Source organism: Sphaeramia orbicularis, chromosome 22, assembly GCF_902148855.1.
Source record: "Sphaeramia orbicularis chromosome 22, fSphaOr1.1, whole genome shotgun sequence".
Lineage (NCBI taxonomy): Eukaryota > Metazoa > Chordata > Actinopteri > Kurtiformes > Apogonidae > Sphaeramia > Sphaeramia orbicularis.
In genome coordinates, this window is record NC_043978.1 from 55,465,988 (window position 1) to 55,488,469 (window position 22,482).

General features: G+C 38.1%; 2 protein-coding genes across 4 annotated transcripts in view; both read left to right on the forward strand.

Moving 5' to 3' along the window:
• Positions 1-22,409, forward strand: LOC115414352 (zinc-alpha-2-glycoprotein-like). The gene is made up of 8 exons (XM_030127667.1): positions 1-137; positions 979-1,215; positions 2,710-2,973; positions 3,403-3,669; positions 6,579-6,719; positions 7,771-8,008; positions 22,258-22,261; positions 22,398-22,409. Exons 1-6 carry the CDS (start codon positions 86-88, stop codon positions 8,004-8,006), a joined length of 1,197 nt encoding a protein of 398 aa, XP_029983527.1. The 5' UTR covers positions 1-85; the 3' UTR covers positions 8,007-8,008; positions 22,258-22,261; positions 22,398-22,409.
• The window catches only part of ankrd6a (ankyrin repeat domain 6a), a 31,324-nt gene continuing 21,599 nt past the window's right edge, over positions 12,758-22,482 (forward strand). For 2 of the 3 annotated variants that reach the window (XM_030127664.1, XM_030127665.1), the window contains exons 1-2: positions 12,758-12,935; positions 20,871-20,926. The gene's annotated coding sequence lies outside the window, so the exon portion shown is untranslated. The remainder of the gene's footprint in view (positions 12,936-20,870; positions 20,927-22,482) is intronic. The other variant, XM_030127666.1, reaches the window with a different exon arrangement.

Genomic DNA, 22,482 nt, shown 5'->3' on the forward strand with positions numbered 1-22,482 from the left:
TTGTTTGTGACTGTTTTACTTTCACTTGACCAGAGCACATGCTTGACATGTTTATTCGCTTAAAGACTTCAGAAAATGGAACAAAATGAGGAGGATGAGGTGGTTTCTCTGTTTTCTGTCGTCAGTCGCTGCCTATGGTGAGTTGAGTGTCATCCTGTTTCAGACTTTTCAGTCAGTTCCTTCTGAAATTCAGCAGGTGTCTGATACTGACTGAAAAGTCTGTGTTCACTGTTGCATATGAGCTTAATGCACATAAAGGGCACATTTCTGACCAACTACAGAACTGGGATCAAAATTTTAGAAGTCATTCATTGATGCCTTTATTTGGCTGAATTAAATGTTAAGAGTATTGTTGTTGGGTCACCTGATAACTTTTCCACGTCTCTGTTTGGATTCTGGGGGTCAGAACAACTTTTTCAAGAAAGAGAACTGCAAATTTGTATTTACATATCCTCCTGAGACCCAGCAATGCATTTTTGTCCTTTGTAGGGGACAAAAGTTTCACAGCTTTACCTAAAGAGAATGAAAACAAAAAAACTGTCCACTGCAAAGGACATTCCGTAACAAAGAAATGTATTAATTTAATGACAGATCTAGTTCCTTCTGTCTTTATACTTCAGTCATTCTTGTTTGTTTTGTTTGATGGTTATATTGTGGTTTTTACTACTGTTTTACAGCTGTACATACTGTTCATACATTTCTGTTTTTGCATTTTTAAAATGCAAAATGTAATGACATTTATTCTGGGTCACTGGCAATCTACAAACCAAATTTGGTATGACCTGAAAAAAAAAAAAGAGTTTTACTGCTAGAGTGTGAACAAACAAGAGGATTGTATTTGCCTGATAGTTGTCTGTTCCACAGCTTTATTTAATCCATTTAAATGTGTAATATTGATCATCTCCTTTTTGCGTTTACAGTGAAAACCTGATTGTATTGAATTTTGACTGTTGTTTTGTGTTGTATTTTTTTTTTCAGGGCCCCACTCTCTAATATTTTTGTCCACAGGACGTACTGCACCTAAAGCCCGGCCTGTGTTTGAGCAGCTGACTGTTTATGATGACGTTGGAATCTCGTACTGTGACAGCAAAACCACACAAGAACAAGTCAAACCCCGCCTTCAAAGCAGACACTTCTCTGAAAGCTGTAATGGAGCATTTGGTGATGTCCTCAGGTTTATCAAAGATATTTCATCGCATACCAACGACACAGTGGGTAAGGTTTCTACAAATTATTTCTCGTTAACTCTTAAAAGACCCAGTGCTACTTGTGTGTCAGTTCCCAAACACATTTTTCTCTCTATTCAACCTTTTCTATGTGATTTATCAGCATTTATTACTTTATTATCTTGTGTATTTTGCATCTGTTTTAGTGAAAATCAGATATTTTTCCTCTATTTAATTCACTGATTCATTAAAGCTCAGATTAAAGTTGAAGGTTATTATATCAGAAACAGAGAAAACTGAAGAAAAACAGACTTATTCAGCAAAATCTGTCATTATCTGAACATAAACCCAGTCAAAAAGGTTGTCCTTTTTGAATATTATCTCCATGAAGTGAGTAATAACTAGCATTAAAGTATGTTCAAATGCTAGAAAACATCAGATTAGCAGCATTAAAAATGTTTTTATTTCATGGTTTTCACACAGTTGATCACTTTCTGATTTTAAATACATGTTTCTTTGCTTCAGAAATGAAACACAGGGTGTGCAGCTGAGTGGACATTTTTGTAACTCCATGAAAAATAGGTTCATAAAAAATTTCAATCCTGTTGTTTTTTTCATGTCTAAAGAGGAATAAAAACACTCAGGAAAAACATCTCAGTTAAGGTTCTCATAATTCATGCATGAAAGGGTTAAACCTGGGGTGTCAAACATGCGGCCCGGGGGCCAAAACCAGCCCGCTGGATGAATTTACAAAAATTACCCTTCAAATATTAACAATCAAAGATGTCGAACTCATTTTAGTTCAGGTTCCACATACAGGACAATGTGATCTCAACTAAGATAATATCAAAATAAACTATAAATAATGACTCTAATAATGATTTTCTTAGTTTATTGTGAAAAACATAATATTACATTACACCTATAAATAATGACAAGTCCATATTTTTCTCTTTGTTTTGGTGTAAAAACTTACTTTAAATTATGAAAATATTAACATTTACAAACTATCCTTTAACAATAAAATGTGAAAAACCTGAAATTGTGTAGGTAAAATTTTAACCTTATACTTCCTGTTATTAAATATTTGGTGCCTTTGTAGATCCAGTCCATAATATGCATGTAGAAATGGTAAGTTGAGGTGTAATATTGTTAAACTTGCACTTATTTTTCTCAAGAAATCTGAGTTTTTTCAAGTTATTCACTTCATTTTTGTTTGGATAGTTTGTAAATGTACATATTTTCATAATTTAATTTTGATTGCACTAAAACAAAGAGGAAAATTTGGAGTGGTCATTATTTTTTACAAGTTCTTATTATGCTATTGTTTTACTGGTCCGGCCCACTGGGGATCAGTTTGGGCTGAATGTGAAACTGAACTAAAATGAGTTGGACAGCCCTGGGTTAAACGGTTCAGATCAGTAGATGGTTCTGGCTGACAGTGGATATTTGGGTCTTTATGGGTTTAAATATTTTACATGAATGCTCTGCTATTGAGTACAAATACATACATGTATATATATGTTTTTGGGTTTTTTTGTAGATGTTGTGCAGCGACGCCGTGGCTGCATCCTGTCGTCCAGTGGGAGAGTCTCTGCTTTTGACACCTGGGCAGTGAACGGGGTCGACTTTTTGACCTTTGACCCAGAATCTGAGCAGTGGACGTCTCATGAACCTTCTGCTTTACCAATTAAAAAAAAGTGGAACGAAGACAAAATCAGGAATTATGCATTTTCGGGGTTCATCAGTCAAGACTGTCCGCTCATCATTGGGAGAATCACTTTAAGATCAATCGACAAGACCACAGGTGAGAGGGTTTGTATTTAGTGGAAACAACAGTGTACGTGAGGCCCGGAAGGTTCAAACCAAAGGGTCGCCAGTCCGACCAGGCACTCAACCCCCCAGTTAGCTCCTCATATTCAGCCCAACGTGATCTGTGGGCCGGACCAGTAAAGCATCATGTCAACTCTAAACCTGTCTGTATGTCAGAGAGTCACAAAAGTACAATGAAAACATTTGCATGTACAAATCACACTTAAGAAATATGACTGGCATGAACAACTATGAACAATCTGAAATGTATGAAAAAAGTGAAGGGAGTGTTAGAGGATATTATGGCTACCATTCAAAGATTCAAACATTCAGCCCAAATATTTGAAGACATTAGTGAACTGTGACCAGCTGAGGCCTCTTCAGTCTTACCATGACTTAGTGGTTGTTGTTGGTTTCTCTCCAGACCTGCATGTTTTTGCCAAACCCACAGCCGACACTGACCGGGCACTGCTGAGGTGTCACGTGACAACGACCGACCGATCAGCAAGTTCAATGCATCTGGTTGGAGATGGGGCCTCCAGGGCCTTTTGGATCTCAGTGACCGGTCCGGTACCGTCTGGAGACGGGTCGGTGATCCTCAGACTGACGGCTATGATCTCTCTAACCCAAGTCATCAACACCTACGGCTGCACGGTCCAAACAGGAGGGCACAACATCACCGTCTACTGGGGTGAGCTCATTCAGATAAACGGACATATCATCTGCAAACACAGGCATGTTCGTCTTCTGTCTACAGATGGTGACGCTGCCTTTTGTTTACCCGTTATCCTTTAGCTTAACTGATAATGGCTTTAAACACGGTTAACTCAGAGTTAACAAACAAACAAGAGGACTGAACTAAGTCTGATCAGCTGTTCTGGAGCTGAAAACCCACATTCACATCTAATTAGATTAGATTAGATTAGATAGAACTTTACACATCCACTGGGCAGAGCCCTCAGGAAATTAAAGTTCCAGTGGCAGCACAAACACCACAAGATACACATATAAGAAGAATGACAAGATGAAAATAGATATATTTATAACAATAACTATAAAGACAGTAGTGAAAACAGGCAATGGCACATTCCAAGTACGAGCAGAAATAAATACTACTTCTACTACAACTATGTAGTCATGGGTGAGAGATATATATATATATATATATATATATATATATATATATATATATATATATATATATATATATAGCACCCCCCATTCCATTGTTTCTGGATCTGCCACATATTATTTTGGTTATGTTTAAATGAATTGGTGGTGGGACAGTCTGCTGCCATGGTGATCTGTGAGTGGACCAGACACAGAGTTTAGGTTTGGAGAACAGACCAGGACTGGACTGGAAAAAAAAAGTGGAATGTTTCTGTTTTTGCACAATTTGTACAGTTTGCACTTTAATGTTCTGAGATGTGCAATGGAAATAGGCTCATTACAGCCACTGATATTGTTAAAATGTTCATCTTCATTACCAAAATTTGTTTGTTGTTCTAAAAAAAAGTATCTTTATTGTCATAGTTGTAAGATAATTGCGCGTTTCCAATTTTTATTTGGAAAAATATTGTCTCGGAGCAGTCTTGTTGAGTTTATTTGTATTGTTCAAGCAAAAATCTAAGTTATTTTTAATTTGAACAACAAATTATTCAAGGAAAAGCAAAAAGTATTGTTATAATATTGACGTTTCTTTCAACAAAAGTTCTAATTGCACCACTGTTACAATGTTGCTTGGGTTGGGGGGGGGGATTTTTCGTCCTCCAAAGGGGGCCGACAGAAAAAGACTGAGAACCGCTGGTGTACATCCACCTGTCTTTTCTTCAGTAAATGCTTTAGTTCATCACTGGGTGTCCACCCTGTCCACTGAAGCAGCACACTCTACTTTGTAGCCCAGCAGGATGCAATGACCTTTTAGATCCACCAGATGTCACCATTAAGCAACACACCAACACACTGTCAATACAGTGTCCACACAGTTAGAGCAATGTGCCATGTACTCTAGGAGGCTCATTTACCCAGCACTACTACTACTACTATTACTACTACTACAACTGCTACTACTACTACAGCTACTACTGCTACTACTAGTACTACTACTACAACTACTACTACTACTATTACTACTACTACAACTGCTACTACTACTACAGCTACTACTGCTACTACTAGTACTACTACTACAACTATTACTACTACTATTACTGCTACTACTACTACTACTACTACTAGTACTATTACTACTACTACAACTATTACTACTACTACTACTACTACTACTACTGCTACTACTACTACTACTACTACTGCTACTACTACTACTACAACTATTACTACTACTACTACTGCTACTACTACTACTACTACTACTATTCCTACTACTACTACTACTACTACTACTATTCCTACTACTACTACTACTACTACTACTAGTACTGTTACTACTACTACAACTATTACTACTACTACAACTATTACTACTACTACTACTGCTACTACTACTACTATTCCTACTACTACTACCACTATTACTACTATTACTACTACTACTACTATTACTATTACTACTACTACTACTACTATTAATACTACTACTACTACTACTAGTATTTGGCTAGTTTTTGGCTCATTTGAATCCATTTTAACATCACAAATTTCTGCTGACCCCAGACATTCAAAATGGCAACTTTTTTTTTTAGCTAAAATTGATTTGTTCTTGATCATGTATTAGTTTGCTATACTTTGTTTCAAATGAATGTTAATGTTAGAGGACATTTAGTCTGTATAATGTCTATTATTGTGGACATTTAGTCTGTATAATGTCTCTTATTGTGGACATTTAGTCTGTATAATGTCTCTTATTGTGGACATTTAGTCTGTATAATGTCTATTATTGTGGACATTTAGTCTGTATAATGTCTATTATTGTGGACAGAGGCAGTAAATCCAGGTGTAGATTACTGCACAAAGGCTCAGGATCTGTCCAGTCAGTCCAGCTGGGATTTACAAGGAGGACAATTAATACTGAACAAACTAGAACTGAAACTATGAATTATGAAAGAGCTGCAGCATCTGAAACTGACCACAGTGAACATGTGACACAAACAGAACCACAGTGCTGCAGTTTCACACTCAGTTTGTCTGTTATGGACTGGGATTGGCTCTGTTAACTCAACATATATTTTTTATCAGTAAGTTTTTTAAAAAATTATTTTTATTAACCACAAATTCCAGGCAATCCCATTTGAATTCCAGGCGACCCTGCGTGCTGTCCCGACCCCTAGCTCTGCTTTAAGCACCAAAGTCACAATATTGCACAAACACAACTGAATGAAACAGACTGAGCTTAATGCTGAGATCAAAATTGAATATTTGTTTAAAAACAAAACAAAAACAAAAAAACCCTGACAACAAAGGGGTTGTTTTCGAGTTCAGAGCTCAGGTTTAGACTCAGGTTTGTTAAACCTACGTCTTGTACACGCTGGTTTACTTTCGTTCCCATTCCCTGTTTGTTGGTGTGTGATCCCAGTTCATGAGGTGCTGGAACAGTTCCTTCAGTGTCAGAAGTTGTGTGGTGTTCTTCTGTCATTCCAGATGGGAACACTCTGGACCACAGACCGCTCATCCACACACGGATCACATCCAACAGTATGTTTTTGGGTGTCCTTGGGTTCTTCTGCGTAGTGGCAACTGTTACTCTGATATCCTGTGCAATGATATATCTGCAGAAATGTGGTAAGAAGAGTTTGACTGCTTATAGTAAAAGAAGTGTCATTAAATAGAAGTATGTAGGCATTACCTTTTATCACACATAAATAATTAAAACCTCTGTATAATGTATTTATGAGCTTTTTTTTTTTTGTTGTTGTACAATTTTATTCATGATCATTATTTCAGCACGTATGACCTCTCCTTTGAAAACACAGCACTTCCATATATTATTGCAATCTCTCATGTAAATCAATGAGATGACGTAGACCAGGGGTGTCAAACATGCAGCCCGGGGGCCAAAACCAGCCCCCCAAAGGGTCCAATCCGGCCCGCAGGATGAATTAGTGAATGCAAAAATTACACTGAAGATATTAACAGCCAAGGATGTTCAAATCCTTTTAGGTCAGTTCAGTCTGAAGTGGGTCAGACCAGTACAATACTATCAGAATAAAGTAGAAATAATGAAAACCACCAGTTTTTTTTCTTTGTTTTAATGTAAAAAAAGTAACATTACACAAACATTTTTACATTTACAGACTAGCCTTTTATAAAAAATGTGAACCTGAACAAATATGAACCTGAAATGTCTCAAGAGAATGAAGTGTAACTGTAGCAGTATTCTGCCTGTTATTAAATGTTCTGTGTGTTTAGATCCACTGGGATCTGTACGTTGTAATGAACAAGTGAAAATGAGAAGCCCAGGCAAAATAATGGCATAAATACTTAAATCTGCATTTTTTTTCTGAATAAATTTCCTTTTGTTCATGTTTTTCACATTTTTAAAAGGATAGTTTGTAGATGTAAACATTTTGATCATATAGTTTTCCTTTTTTTACTCTAAAACACAGAAACTAGACATAGACATTTTGGAATTTATGCTATTTCTATATGATTAGATTAATATTTTAAGGATCCGGCCCACTTCAGGTCATACTGGGCTGGATGTGGCCCCTGAACTAACATGAGTCTGACAGCCCTGATGCAGACGTTCATTAACACTATACACATTATATTCATCTTTTCAGAGGATTTGGTGTTTTTGTGTGAAATCCTGTCTTTTTCATTTTCACTACAGTCAAGACCAGGCGTCCTCCTCCTCCTCCTCCGCCCAGTCCAGCGCTGGTGCAGCAGTTCCACAGCTTCATTCAGAGTTCAACACTGTTTCCAGATATCAGGGACATCCTTATTTCAGCTGTATACGCTACAAATACCCCACAGAGATACAGACACCACCAGGAGGAATGGTACGACATGATGAGGTTCAGAGACCAGGATTATTACGACCCAGAGTTCTTTGCAGGACAAGTTTGATTTTACAACATTCACATGATTTAGTCTTTAATGATGTGGGTGTAAAGATGGAAATAAGTGGACAGAGCTCTACACAGTTTACTTTAGTTTTTTTAATGAAACACATGTGGCATTGCTTCCTCAGATGGTTCTTAGATTAGATTAGACTAAATTAGATTAGATTAGATTAGACTGGATTAGAGTAGGGTAGATTATTAAATAAAAACTGAATGTGAAAACTGAAAAACAACCCTGTAAGTGTAAATTTAACACTATTACAGAGTTAGAGAGAATTACAGTAGTTAAAGTGTGATTTGGACTCCAAAACACTGAGACTAAATACTGACATACTTTTCATTTGAACACTACAAGAGTTAAATATACACTGACGACTTTGTACGAATGCTTCCTGAACAAATTTCACACTTTTTATGTGGTGAGCTGTTTGTAAACTATATATATATATATATATATATATATATATATATATATATATATATATATATATATATATATATATATTTATATGCACTTTATATGAATAGAGGCTAATATGCCTCAGCACATATATTTTCTTTTTCTCTTCGTTGTGTTACATTCATTCCAGAAAGAAATAAACACAAATCATTATGAAAACTTTATTAGTGTTGAAATGATGAAATAAAAGCACTGAACAGGTGAAATTGTGTAATACATCAATAGTGCAACTGCTGTATTATTTATATTCAGATAAAAATGTCAGTATATTGCATCGACTTGCCCAGATACTCTGATGTGACCAAAACAGGTGAAGACCACAAGATCTTTATTGTGTTATTAATTTGAATAGATAACGTTTTTTAACCATCAAAGTCTTCAACAAATGAATCCAGTGTATATAAGTGTGTATATCCGTGAAGACCCACAAATCCACTGGCAACCAAAAGCATCTTTTGTTTTTATGTGTATTATTATGAAATGGACAGAGTTTATTTTTGTGTTTTATATGTGTATTACTGCTGAGAGAGTGACAGAGTTTATTTAGATGTGTAATGCTGTTGTGATCTCTATTTTTGATATGTATATCATATGTATAGCATTTTTGTGCTTGTGCTTAGTCAGACTTTAGTCTGATATGTGTAAGGTTTGTTGAGTTACTTCTGGGATGTGACATGGGAATTCAGTGTAGGTAGAAGGAAGGGGACAGGAGTGTATATGTTCAACTTCATCCTGCTCCTGTTTGAATCTGTTTTCTGTTCTTTTTATAGAAAAGTTTCTTCTTGTTTTGGTTTTAATGTTATATTTGAAAAAAAATAAACTATCAACCAATCTACTGATCTAAACTGTTTAACCCTTTCATGCAGGAATTATGAGAACCTTAATCAAGACACCCCCCACCCCCACCCCCGAGTGGTTTTTATTCCTCTTTAGGCATGAAAAAAAAAAAAAGAAATTTAATTTTTAATGAACCTATTTTTCATAGAGTTACAAAAGTGTCCACTCAGCTACCATGACACCATGTGTTTAATTTTAGAAGAATAAAAACATGTATTTACTGATATACTGTGTGGAAAACTGTGAAATAAAAACATATTTAATGCAGCTAATCTGGTGTTTTCTCACATTTTAGCAGACTCTAATACTAGTTATTAGTCATTTCATGGAGATAATATGCAAAAAAAACAGCAAGTTTTTGATTAAAAAAGCAAAAAAAAAAACCCAACAAACCCTGTTATTTACATGTCTCATAACAATTAGCACTTTTTTTTTTACACTCAAACATGTCACTGCAGATCAGGTTTATCTAGAACAGTAAAGTTACAGTAATGGTCTGAATTGCAGTGTTCGGGATTATGCATCAGCATCCACTGTGTCGGCTGATATGAAAAGAAAACAACAAAACCCATGAATATATACTGACAGTCAATAGAAACTTAAATTATGTTGAAAAATATGCTCTCAGAGTTTTCATTGAACAAGAGAACACCTTTGAACAGCTGTCCACTGTAGTGACCACTATGAGTGAAAGGGTTAATGCCTGGTGTAAAACTGGTGTAAAATACCATTTTCATGGTCATCAGATATGACCCATTTGGACGTTCAGAGGCTCTGTAGTAACCATGGAAACACCGTCATCTTCTACAACACTGATTCTCCAGTCAAACCCATGGAGTTGGATCAATGACAGTGGACGGACACACTGGGTTTATGTTCAAATAATGAGAGATTTTACAGAAAAAGTAACTTTTTCTTCAGTTTTATCTGTTTTGATCTAATAACCGTTGAATTTACTCTGGATTTTCCTGAGTATCTAAATTAAATATAGGAAAATACACAATTTATAGTAAAAAATGCAAAATACAGAGGATAATATTATAATAAATGGTGATAACTCACTTAAGAAAGGTAAAAAAAAAAACATATGGGAGCTGCAGCAGAAGTAGAGCCGGGTGTTTATGGGTTAAATAACATGGAAATCCTTGGCTCTTGGTTACTACGCTCCTGCTTGTATTTGGGAGCTCATCCCTCTGTTCTGCCCCCACAGGTGTGTGAGAAGGAGAAGCTGCTGAGCGAGCGGAACCAGCTGATAGAGTAGCTTTGATAGAATAATCCACAACTTTAATCTGAGCTTTAATGAACATCTGCACAATCAATACTTTAAATGTAGGAAATACCCAATTGTCACTTAACCTCCTGAGACCCAGGAAATGTCAGTACAGTACCAGCTGTTTTTGTTTTTTATTAAATAAGTGTCTATATGGGAAACAACCTAATGCAAAAGTGTTTTCAGATGCAGGTTTTAAATTTTTTATGGAATGTCCTTTATGGTGGAATGTTTTCTTTTCTTTTTTTTTTTGTATAAAGTTGTGAAACTCTTGTCCACAAATGTGGAGAGAAAACCCACAGCTGGGTCTGAGGAGGTAAAAAATACAGACTACAGAGCATAATACTACAAATGGTGATAAAGGTTAAAAACAGAGAAAAAATCATTTGGAAACTGCCCCAAAAGCAGGACTGGGTCTATATGGGTAAAAACAAAAAAACAAATCCCATAATGTGATGTTTGTTTGCCTTTCAGTCCTATCATTGGTGCCACCACGTACACAGTTTTCACTGTTTGCACTTGTTCATTGTAGATGATGTATAACTCTCTGAAACAGTCCTCTACTCAGATTTTTATGATCTTTAATCTTTGCATTTGCTTTAAAAAAGGCCAATATAGACACAAACCAAAAACTAGCCCAGGGTAGTATTAGAATCAACCATAGATTATTGGTAACAACTTGTTTTGGAAAGGTCAGGTGTAAACCAATATTTCCATGGATATAAAAAGTGAAATATCTCATCGACATCATTCTGAATTAGACAAAAACACACTTCCCCAGCTTTTGTCTGAAGTTTAATGCACTTGGAATCTAAAGAAGTGCAGGACACACAGATAGCAGATACATAAACATAAACCCAGCTGTATGCATTACTTGTATTTAATTGTAGCTTTTTTTTTTTTTTTTCTTCTATCCTGTTTTACTATCAGTGCAACAAAAGCTTAAAGTTTTCCTGCAAAGCCAAGCAACTCAGGGATTCCATCTGTGTGCTGATCCTAATCCACACTGAATGCATTTCAGAAACATCCACCCAAGACAAAGAGGCAGGATTTCCTATGGATGTCAACCTGATTAGACACTCGCACTAGAGCTGTGGTTTTCAACCTTGGGGTCAGGACCCCACATGGGGTCGCCTGAAATTTCTACTAATTGATAAAAATAATAATTAAAAAAAAAAACCTTACTAATAAAAAATATATGGTGAGTTAACAGAGACAATCCCAATCCATAACAGACAAACTGAGTGTGAAACTGCAGCACTGTGGTTCTGTTTGTGTCACATGTTCACTGTGGTCAGTTTCAGATGCTGCAGCTCTTTCATCATTCATAGTTTCAGTTCTTGTTTGTTCAGTATTAATTGTCCTCCTTGTAAATCCCAGCTGGACTGACTGGACAGATCCTGAGCCTTTGTGCAGTAATCTACACCTGGATTTACTGCCTCTGCCCACGATAATAGACATTATATAGACTAAAAATCATCTAAAATTACTGTTTATTTGTAACAAAGTATAGCAAACTATGACATGATCGAAAAAAAATTAATTTTAGCAAAAAAAAAAACACAAACGTTGCCGTTTTGAATGTCTGGGGTCAGCAGAAGTTTGTGATGTTAAAAGGGGGTCAGGAGCCAAAAAAGGTTGGAACCACTGCACTAGGGGAACATGGAGCTGGATCTAAAAGGTGACGAAGTTTTAACCCTTGAATTATTAATTGATGTTGAAGGTTAAATCTGGTTTAAATGCAGGGCTAGGGTTAGGGTTAGGGTAAGTCTCCACACAGTGAATGGCAGTGTGTATAAACAGATGAAAATCCAAAGTGCGTGCAGGTGTGGTCTTATATTTTTTTACATTATGAAGTCACTGATGAGAGTTTAAAAGCACAGAATTCATGTAAATCACTAAATCTGATGGTTAGAGGCTGTTTTAGGGTCAAATGTAGACATTTCCCGTTGCTCCTCAAGGGCCCTTAAATGCATGGAAATACACTAAGTACATCTATGTGTGTAGTGCAGATTCAGAGCATGTGCTTTACTGGACAAGACAAAAGCATGCTCACATTTGGTTGCAATTTCACATCAGACAGGAGGATTAAAGCGTCAGTGCGTGACCGCGTGCATGTGTGGAGTATCAGATGCATGAAATCTCTGCTTTTCTGCCTCTTCAGCTCTAAGCTCTAATGCACAACAACAGCTGGCATCCTCTCTCTGCACATCTTCACACACCGAGTGGCCAGCCGGCTGTCGTCGCAGCAACATCATCCTCTTACACACTCCAAACACAACTATCAACTCTTTGAAAGCTTGTTTGGATTTTGTGCTGATGCGCTTTTTTGTTACATGAAGTCTGAAGGCTCTTTAAAAGACAAGGTAAAAAAAAATCTGATTTACTACTCCTGATTTTCCCCATATTTTCAGTGGTAATATGTCAGCGTACCGACCATAGAGAGTACTGTACTAATACCAACATTTCATCTAAACCTCCACTTATTGCTGTGTTGGTGTATTTATGATGTTAATGTGTTATGACTCTGCACATCCTCTGTATAAATATGTAGATGTATGAACACTATACATGCACAAACACATAAACATACACACATTAAAAATACAATGTGTAATATTTATCGACTAATCTAGTGGTGAAGTTGCAGACTGCACTGCTCTGCACTCGCTAAACCAGTGGTTTTCAACCTTGAGGTCGGGACCCCACGTGGGGTCACCTGGAATTCAAATGGGGTCGCTGGAAATTTCTAGTAATTGATAAAAAATTAAGAAAAACGTACTAATAAAAAAAATATATAGTGATTTGACAGAGACAGTTACAATCCATAAAAGACATGACAAACTGTGAAGCTGAAACTGCAGCACTGTGGTTCTGTTTTTCTGTCAAATGTTCATTGTGGTCGGGTTCAGATGCTGCAGCTCTTTCATAATTCATAGTTTGAGTTCTTGTTCGGTCAGTATTAACTGTCACCAGTGTCGGCTGCTCATCTTTCAGACAGGGGAAGTTCACTGTCGGCTTACATCAAAAAAGTCCAGTTCTTTAAACATAAATTCGTCCTCCGTTCCTTTTTCAGAAAATGCTCAGTGACCTTATCGTACCAACTAAACAAGAAAACGCTGAAATTATGTTAAACTGAAACAAGGAAGTACAATGAGTGTGTTTTCTTTCAGGTCAGTAAATGAACAGTTCATTTGGTTTGTGTGATTTCCCAGCAGAATGTGTGACGGTATTAAACTGAACTGTGTCAGTGAAGGAGCAGATCTGAAAACAGCTGTCAATCAAACAGGGTTCAGCCTTTGGACTGATCCTCCAATCAGCACGCGGAAGCTCAGCGTCCGGCCCGGCCGAGCTCCGCCCACAGCTCCATTCACCCCCAGAGACGCTGAGTGTCCGGGGGCGGGACAACATGGTGTCATTTATCCAATGCTGGTCCAGTTTAGAGTCAGTCTCCAGCAGTTCCACTCAGTCCCATTGAAGTGCATGGACGCTGAGCGTCTACGACAAATGCACTGAGCAGAGATGGAATGAACAAACACAGACACGGGAATGGAGGAGAAGTGAACAACATCCAGTCCACTGATCTGGGATCAAACTGATTCTGAACCAACTGGTCTGAGAGATGAACGTGTTCCAACACATTTGGAGTCAATGAAATGAAAACAACTGAACAGATTTGAGCATTTAATGGGAGTCATTTTAGGGTTCCCTTGCAGTCTGTGAGAAATGGCCTCTGATTGTCAGCCTTGTAAATCCAGGCTGGACTGACTGTATGAGCATGAGTGCATCTCCAGATTCTACCTGGAAAACACTACGAGACATCATGAGCATGTTCGCTATAAGGAATTAAATGGGAGTGAATGGAATGAGCTCATGCTCAGGTTCAAGACTGTTTCTAATCAACTGCACAGATTAACGGTCCACCCTCAGCATAATCTGTGGGCTCAGATGGGAGTCCTTTGTCATGTGGGTCAGGATCTTCAGACAGTCATCAGCACCAGGCCTCCTGCATCCAGTCACATAAACCATGAAAATATCTGCCGCTGAAATAATAACAGTGATCCAGAAATGTACATGTTACTTCCCAGCAACTGAGATGTTAGAAAGGTTCAGTATTTGAGATTAAATTACATATAGTAGCTGCATGTGAATGTTTTTTTCTTTTATCAGTGCAATGAGAGTGGCCTTTTTCAGAACAGACAGACCTCAAGGCAAGAACAGACTCATTGTCATATTAACCCTTACAGACCCAGTGGTACTCTTGTGGCTGTTCCCGAATGAACCCGATATTTTCCCAAATTCTTTCTATTTAACCTTTCTTAAGCGATTTATCGCAATTTTTTTTATACTATCCTCTGTATTTTGCATTTTTCAGGGTAAATCAGGTCCTTTTTCCCCTATATTCAATTTCCTGATCATGTACATATTCATAAATTCAAAGGCTATTATTTTACAATAGAAAAAAAACAAAACAAACTACAGTATTTCCATGGTATTTAACCCATACAGACCCAGCTCTACTTCTGTGGCTGCTCCCAAATGATTTTTCTGTCTCTTTAACTTTTCTTAAGTGATTTATCACAATTTATTATAACATTATCCTCTATATTTTGCATTTTTCACCATAAATTATGTATTTTACTAGATTTAATTTGGATGTTTATGAAAACTCAAAGTAAATTCAAAGGTTCTTAGATCAAAACAGAGCAAACTGAACAAAAAGTGACTTTTTCAGCAAAGATATCAATGACTGAAAACAAGAACAAGCATCTACAACTTCTGTCACTGATCCAACTCTAAGGGTTTTACGGGTGAATCAGTGTTGTAGAACATGACGGTGTTTCCATGGTAACTACGGAGCCTCTGAACGTCCAAATCAGGCGTGTCCAAAGTCCGGCCCGGGGGCCAATCACGGCCCGCAGTCAGATTTAATATGGCCCACAGCTTTGGTGTTATAATGTATTATTTATGGCCCGCTTGGACTGTTGAACCGAGTACATGAATCATAAAAGCTTCAAAATGCAGTTTCTCCTTTCACCTCATGGTGGCAGCACCACTCTAACTCTATCTGGATCTGTGACCTTACCGTGAACCCTTTTCGCTAATTTCTAACCATGGCGCCTGTAAATAAATAAACTAAAGTTGACAGTGAGGGCCGCCGCTTCCAGGAGAGATGGGAATTACAATTTTTTTTCCACTGAAAATCGAGGCAATTATGTTTGCCTAATTTGTCAAGAGACTGTTGCCTTGTTTAAGGAATTCAACATAAAGAGACGCTAGCAGACAAAACATGCTAACGCATACGACAAGCTAGCAGGGAGTGAGCGCTCCGAAAAAGTGAAGTAAATTCCAGCTGCTTTAAACTCACAACAGTGACTCTTCATGTGAACCTGAGTTCAGTGAATTCACCACCAGGGCAGGATACCAAGTTGCCAGGTTAGTTGCCTCTAACTGCTGGTGTTATGTACCTGTAGATGTGACACAAAATACTACTTTTTGAATGATTTTGTGAAAGACAAGAGTAAGAGTCATATGTTTTCATCTTAAACGTTAACAGACTTTGCATTACTGAGTAATATATGAGTAATGATTACTTATATAAGTCATGTTTAAAATGAATGTGGGGTTAAGATTTGTATCAACTTCTTGGACGTTTCAGATACTCCACACAGTTTGTTCTGTGTTATCTGACTCCAGATGTGAAAGGACGGCAGAAATGTTGTTTTTTTTTTAAAAATTTGTTCACACCTGAGTGGCTCAGATTTGGTTACATTGCCATTTAAAAAAATGATATTGTGACAATGAAAATAAACTTCTTGTAGAACAACGCATTTATATGTAATTTTTACTGTTTAAAAAACGTCTGAAGGGACCACTGGCCCCTGGCAATGTCCACATTATCAGATCTGGCCCTCTTGAAAAAAAGTTTGGACACCCCTGGTCCAAATGAAAAGATGACCAACTGCATTTACACCAATTATTACCCCGCCCCCCGAAGGAGAGGCAAGGAGTGTTGTTTTTGGTTCTGTTTGCTTGTTTCTCTGTTTCTTTAACACTTCAGCAGCAGAATTATTGCTTCAGTTCATACTAATTTGAGTTTATAAATTGCCAGTGACCCAGAATAGATGTCATTACATTTTGGGAAAAGTAGGTCAAAGTTCAAATTTTTTTATGATTTTTTTAAAATCTTCCCATTTACTTATAACAGGAGAAATATGTGTGAGGGGCGGGGTTTGTTGTGCCTTGCACCACTTATTTACATGAACTGATAGAATTAGTGTTTCAACAGGTTCTAAACCACAGGTGTCAAACATGCGGCCCGGGGGCCAAATCTGGCCCGCCAAAGGGTCCAGTCCGGCTCTGGGATGAATTTGTGAAATGCAAAAAGTACACTAAGAAATTAACAATTCTTTTAGTTCAGGTTCCACATTCAGACCAGTTCAATCTGCAGTGGGCAGGAGCAGTCAAATATGATCATATTAACATAGAAATAATGACAACTCCAAGTTTCTCTCTTCGTAAATGTAAATATTTTCATGTATTTACACTAAAACAAAGTATAATTTCACAAAAAATGTGAATAACCTGAACAAATATGAACAACCTGAAATGTCTAAAGAGAAGTACGTACAATTTTAACAATATTCTGTGTGTTATTAAATGTTTTGTGTGTTTGTAGATCCACTGTGATCTGTACGTTATAATTGTTATGCCCCGGCTAGGGGACCCTAGGGTGCAACATGAAGAGTGTGATCACTTTTCCTCACTCCCAAGCCACAGAGAAAAAAAAACCCTGGACACGGGTTGTGCAAGTTTAACAAAAAAAGGTGATTTATTTTACAAGGTGCAACATAAGGATATTGAAAACTAGACCAAAGGCAACTGCAACTTCAGGGTGGGCTCTGGCCAAAACAACAAACAAAACTGCACTAATGAGAACTTAGGCTGACCTGCAAATAAAAGAAACCAAAATACAAGGTCTAACCTTTCTACCAAAAACAGGAGAAAACCAGATCAAACCAACAGGGCAGCCCACCCCTACTGCTGAACAGGAACGCTGGCGGAATGGAGGCGGGGTTGGGAGTGGAGGAAGAGCGACAGGGGTCCGGCCCAGCTCCGCGGTCTTTAAAGGTCCGCCACCCGTCGCTGCTCCAATCACAGGGAAGAATCTGGCTCGGCACCTGCAACATATAATCCACTCACACAGGCCAAAAGTGGACACACCCACAGAATGACACTACGACCCACCAATGGGTCGTAACATAATGAACATGTGGAAATGATAAACTGAGGCAGAATATTGTTAAAATTACACTGATTTTTTCAGTTTGTTCATGTTATTCACATCTTTTGAAAGGATAGTTTGTAAACCTTTTCATAATGTAAATTTACTTTTTTCGCTCTAAAACACAGAGAAAAGTTTGGAGTTGACATTATTTCTATATTATTCTGTTCTTATTTGACTGGTTGGGCCCGCTGCAGATCAGATTTAGCTGAATGTGGAACTGAACTGACATGAGTTTGACAGGCCTGCTTTAAACAGTTTAGGTCCGTAGGCGGTTTTGGTTGTCGGGTCTTTATGGGTTAATAAACTTTTAAAACATGGACACTGCTACATCTGAACAACATGAGACGACTAGAAGTATAGACCAAACATGTACCAGCAGGTACTTATACTACTGATACACAGAGGTGGGTAGAGTAGCCAAAAAATATACTCAAGTGAAAGTACTGTACTTTAGAAAAATATCACTCAAGTCAAGTAAGTAAGGCAGACATAGTTTAAATATGCGGTCAGGGGTGTTCCACGTCTTCTGTCTCGTCTAAATCTGAATCACAAGCCGTTGTTTGAGCCATTGCTGACGTCCGGTGTGCTCACTCTGCTCCTGTGTGAAACCCACGCCAAACTGTCATGTGACTGCCTGTCTACATCTGATTGGTGGTACAGATTGGTGAAATACGGTCATGTGAGTTTTTGGCAGAAGTCTGTCAACAAAACAAAACAAATGGTTCATGCATTAACAAATGACTAAAAATCAAAGTAACAAGCAGAATGTACGCCATTGTAACAAAGTAGAAGTAGTGTTTCTTCTTAATAAATATACACGAGTAAAAGTAAAAAGTATGTCGTATTAAAGTACTCTTAAAAGTACAATTTATGTAAAAAGTTACTTAGATAAATGTAATGGGGTAAATGTATTTTTCCCCCTCAACTTTATTGAAAATATTCAGGTATACAAAACATATAAATTTTGAACAAACAAACATCAAGATGTCAAAAAGAAAAAGCATTTGAACAAATAAATTTAAGAAAAAAATGTATAGATTTAAAGACACAAGGCAAATAATAATAGACAAATAATAGTATGTATGTGTGTGTGTGTGTGTGTGTGTGTGTATATATATATATATATATATATATATATACACAATATAACTAACAAAAATAAATAAATGCATACATCAGAGAGTTTAGTCTGTTTTAAAGAATTCCTCATAAATTGCCAATGTGCTAGTGCTTTTTTTTGTTAAAAATAAATTCTAAAGATTTAATATATTTTTCAAATTCCATCAGGAAGATTTTAAAATCTTGGTGTGTTTTGGTACATTTATTTTTGTGTATATGAAATTTACCAAATAAAATGATGATAAAATGAATGTTCAAAATATGTAACTACATTTTGAGATGTTATAATTATTTTTTCATTACTTTAAGATATGATATATTTTTCAATTTTAGACCAGAAGTTAGAAGAGTGTTCACACAGAAAGAACAGGAAAAGCACTTGGAGAGCGCAGACCTCCGCCGAGACAGATCTGCCCCCCACTCCCCCCCCCCACCCCCACCCCCACCACCGATCACCAATAAATCAGTATCAATGATATCAAGTGTGAATTTGAATTTTTTACAGATCTGATTGAATATGACCAAAACATGGGCTATTTCTGTAACAGAATAAATACACAGAACTGGGGGAGAAGAAATGGATCTGGATACATTTCCCAAAGCTCTGAATTTGGCCGCTAAGATACAGGGCCATTGGTCCAATTTTTTTCCCCTCAGATGGTGAAGCCATGACCCGCCCTACTCTACTTCTAATTGGCTAGTACTCACTGCCTTCACTGATTACATTGGTTAACTTTAGGCATGAGGACTCATGAGCCAATCAGAGGCAGAGTAGGGCGGGTCATGCCAAGGAAAAGGAACTTGATTGGACACTTCAGGTGCCAGTTCCACCCCATTTGATTGACAGGTCACTGCAAGTCTCATTGAACGATGCTTGATTATTGGAAATGCAAACGAGAAAGGCAGAATAAATGTCTTTCAGCTGACTGACACATACTGAGAGAACCTACTCTGATGGAGTGAGGTCAGTGTGAGGTCAGTTTGAAGGTGGTTTCAGGATCAGTCACTGTTGAACTACTGGACATATGACCGCACATTTAGAGGAGAAGAGATGGTGTCACCAATAGTTTAACTGAGTGAGTAGGCTAACGTTATGAAAGGCTAACGTTATGAAAGGCTAACGTTATCCTATGTTTACCTCATGTTGAATCCATTTCCATTCCTGCAGCTGCTTGTGTGTCCAGTAAAACCTACAAACTGCCCCTGAGAAAGTCATGATCATTTTATAATAGTGAGTAAATACTACTGACAGATATTTGGGTAAACCAAATAGAGGAGTCTGACACGTCACTGTTTCTAAAACAGGGTTTTTCTGGACTACTTTATAAATGAATAAATAAATAAATGGCAAACATTGAGAGTATACCCACGTCTCCAGGGGCCACTCCACCACTGCACTACAGTGTCTGTGGTGGATGTTGAGTGGATTCTCATCACATGACCTTTTGTAAAATATGGAAATGCAGTCCTAACTGTACAAACAGCCACCTGTATCCCTCAGAGGATGATGTGGATAGGTGACAGAAGGCTGATATTAAAATGGCATTTATTTCATTTATCTACTATGATATCAGCTGTGTCCTGATACTTCTGGAGCGAGCAGATAGTCAGAGACGCAGCCTGCGGATTAAATATTGTTATCTGTCCTGGAAATTCTGCACAACACATGTTTATGTAGCTGCACAATCAACACACATACACACACACACACACACACACACACACACACACATAAACGCTGACAAAGCCTGCAGCACTTCGAGCCCAGATTGTAGATTACGGTTGTGTGGTTAAAGTCTTCTCTTCATCACATCACTGGCATCATCTGTGTCGTATTATGTGCACATCATGTGTGGCAGAACTGTGTTTTAACATTTCATTATTGTGACAACAGGGAGTGCAAGATCCATCATGTCTGAGGATTGTGGGGTGGAATTAAATCACCTGAAGGTAAGTGTGAATGGGATTTGGGATTGGAGTCAGCGTGTGAATCTGACAGCGGACATGCATGAGAACAGGTACACTGTAAAAACCATCACTAGTAACTGTTGATTTCATTAAAGTTTTCAAATTAAACTGACTCACAAATAAAGCTTTCCATTTACAACCTACAAACACTTGTCTGCCCGGCAAATTCCTCTCATTGTTGTCTGAAGTAAGATTTTCTGAGCAGCTCAACAAAGATGATCAACTTTTGAGGAGATTTTTGGAGTCAAGTTGGGAACCAGTGGAAACCCCATAGACAACTGACATGCACACGCACACGTGGTCTGAACAAGTCTGAACTAGACCAGGGCTCACCAACCCTGGTCCTGCAGAGCCACTACCCTGCAGGTTTTAGACCAGGGCTCACCAACCCTGGTCCTGCAGAGCCACTATCCTGCAGGTTTTAGACCAGGGCTCACCAACCCTGGTCCTGCAGAGCCACTACCCTGCAGGTTTTAGACCAGGGCTCACCAACCCTGGTCCTGCAGAGCCACTACCCTGCAGGTTTTAGACCAGGGCTCACCAACCCTGGTCCTGCAGAGCCACTACCCTGCAGGTTTTAGACCAGGGCTCACCAACCCTGGTCCTGCAGAGCCACTACCCTGCAGGTTTTAGACCAGGGCTCACCAACCCTGGTCCTGCAGAGCCACTACCCTGCAGGTTTTAGACCAGGGCTCACCAACCCTGGTCCTGCAGAGCCACTACCCTGCAGGTTTTAGACCAGGGCTCACCAACCCTGGTCCTGCAGAGCCACTACCCTGCAGGTTTTAGACCAGGGCTCACCAACCCTGGTCCTGCAGAGCCACTACCCTGCAGGTTTTAGACCAGGGCTCACCAACCCTGGTCCTGCAGAGCCACTACCCTGCAGGTTTTAGACCAGGGCTCACCAACCCTGGTCCTGCAGAGCCACTACCCTGCAGGTTTTAGACCAGGGCTCACCAACCCTGGTCCTGCAGAGCCACTACCCTGCAGGTTTTAGACCAGGGCTCACCAACCCTGGTCCTGCAGAGCCACTATCCTGCAGGTTTTAGGTGGATCCCTCTTCCAACACACCTGATTCAAATGTTAAGCCTATCATCAAGCTCTGCAGAAGCCTGATAATAACCATCAGCTGTGGTGGAAGAGGGAAACATGGTTTTTACAGTGTGCTGAAACTGGACCAGTCTAAGAAAGGAGCTCTGGGCACAAAATAAATAAGATTTCAGATAACATTTAAGAAAAATAATTGCAATTTTGACAGTACTCTGCCTCAGTTTATTATTTCCACATGTTCATTATAACTTACAGATCACAGTGGATCTACAAACACACAAAACATTTAATATCAGGCAGAATATTGGTAAAATTGTACTTACTTCTCTTAAGACATTTCAGGTTATTCACATTTTTTGTGAAATTATACTTTGTTTTAGTGTAAATACATGAAAATAGTTACATTTACAAACAGAAAAATTAGGAGTTGTCATTATTTCTGTTATTCTGATAGTATTTGACTGGTCCTGCCCACTGGAGATTGAATT

What these genes read in the sequence shown, in the direction of transcription:
- LOC115414352 (XM_030127667.1), top strand. Translation starts at nt 86, where the DNA reads ATGAGGAGGATGAGGTGGTTTCTCTGTTTTCTGTCGTCAGTCGCTGCC. An exon ending in ATCAATCGACAAGACCACAG is followed by an intron (nt 2,974 to 3,402) that starts GTGAGAGGGTTT and finishes GTTTCTCTCCAG; the next exon opens with ACCTGCATGTTTTTGCCAAA. An exon ending in CAACATCACCGTCTACTGGG is followed by an intron (nt 3,670 to 6,578) that starts GTGAGCTCATTC and finishes CTGTCATTCCAG; the next exon opens with ATGGGAACACTCTGGACCAC.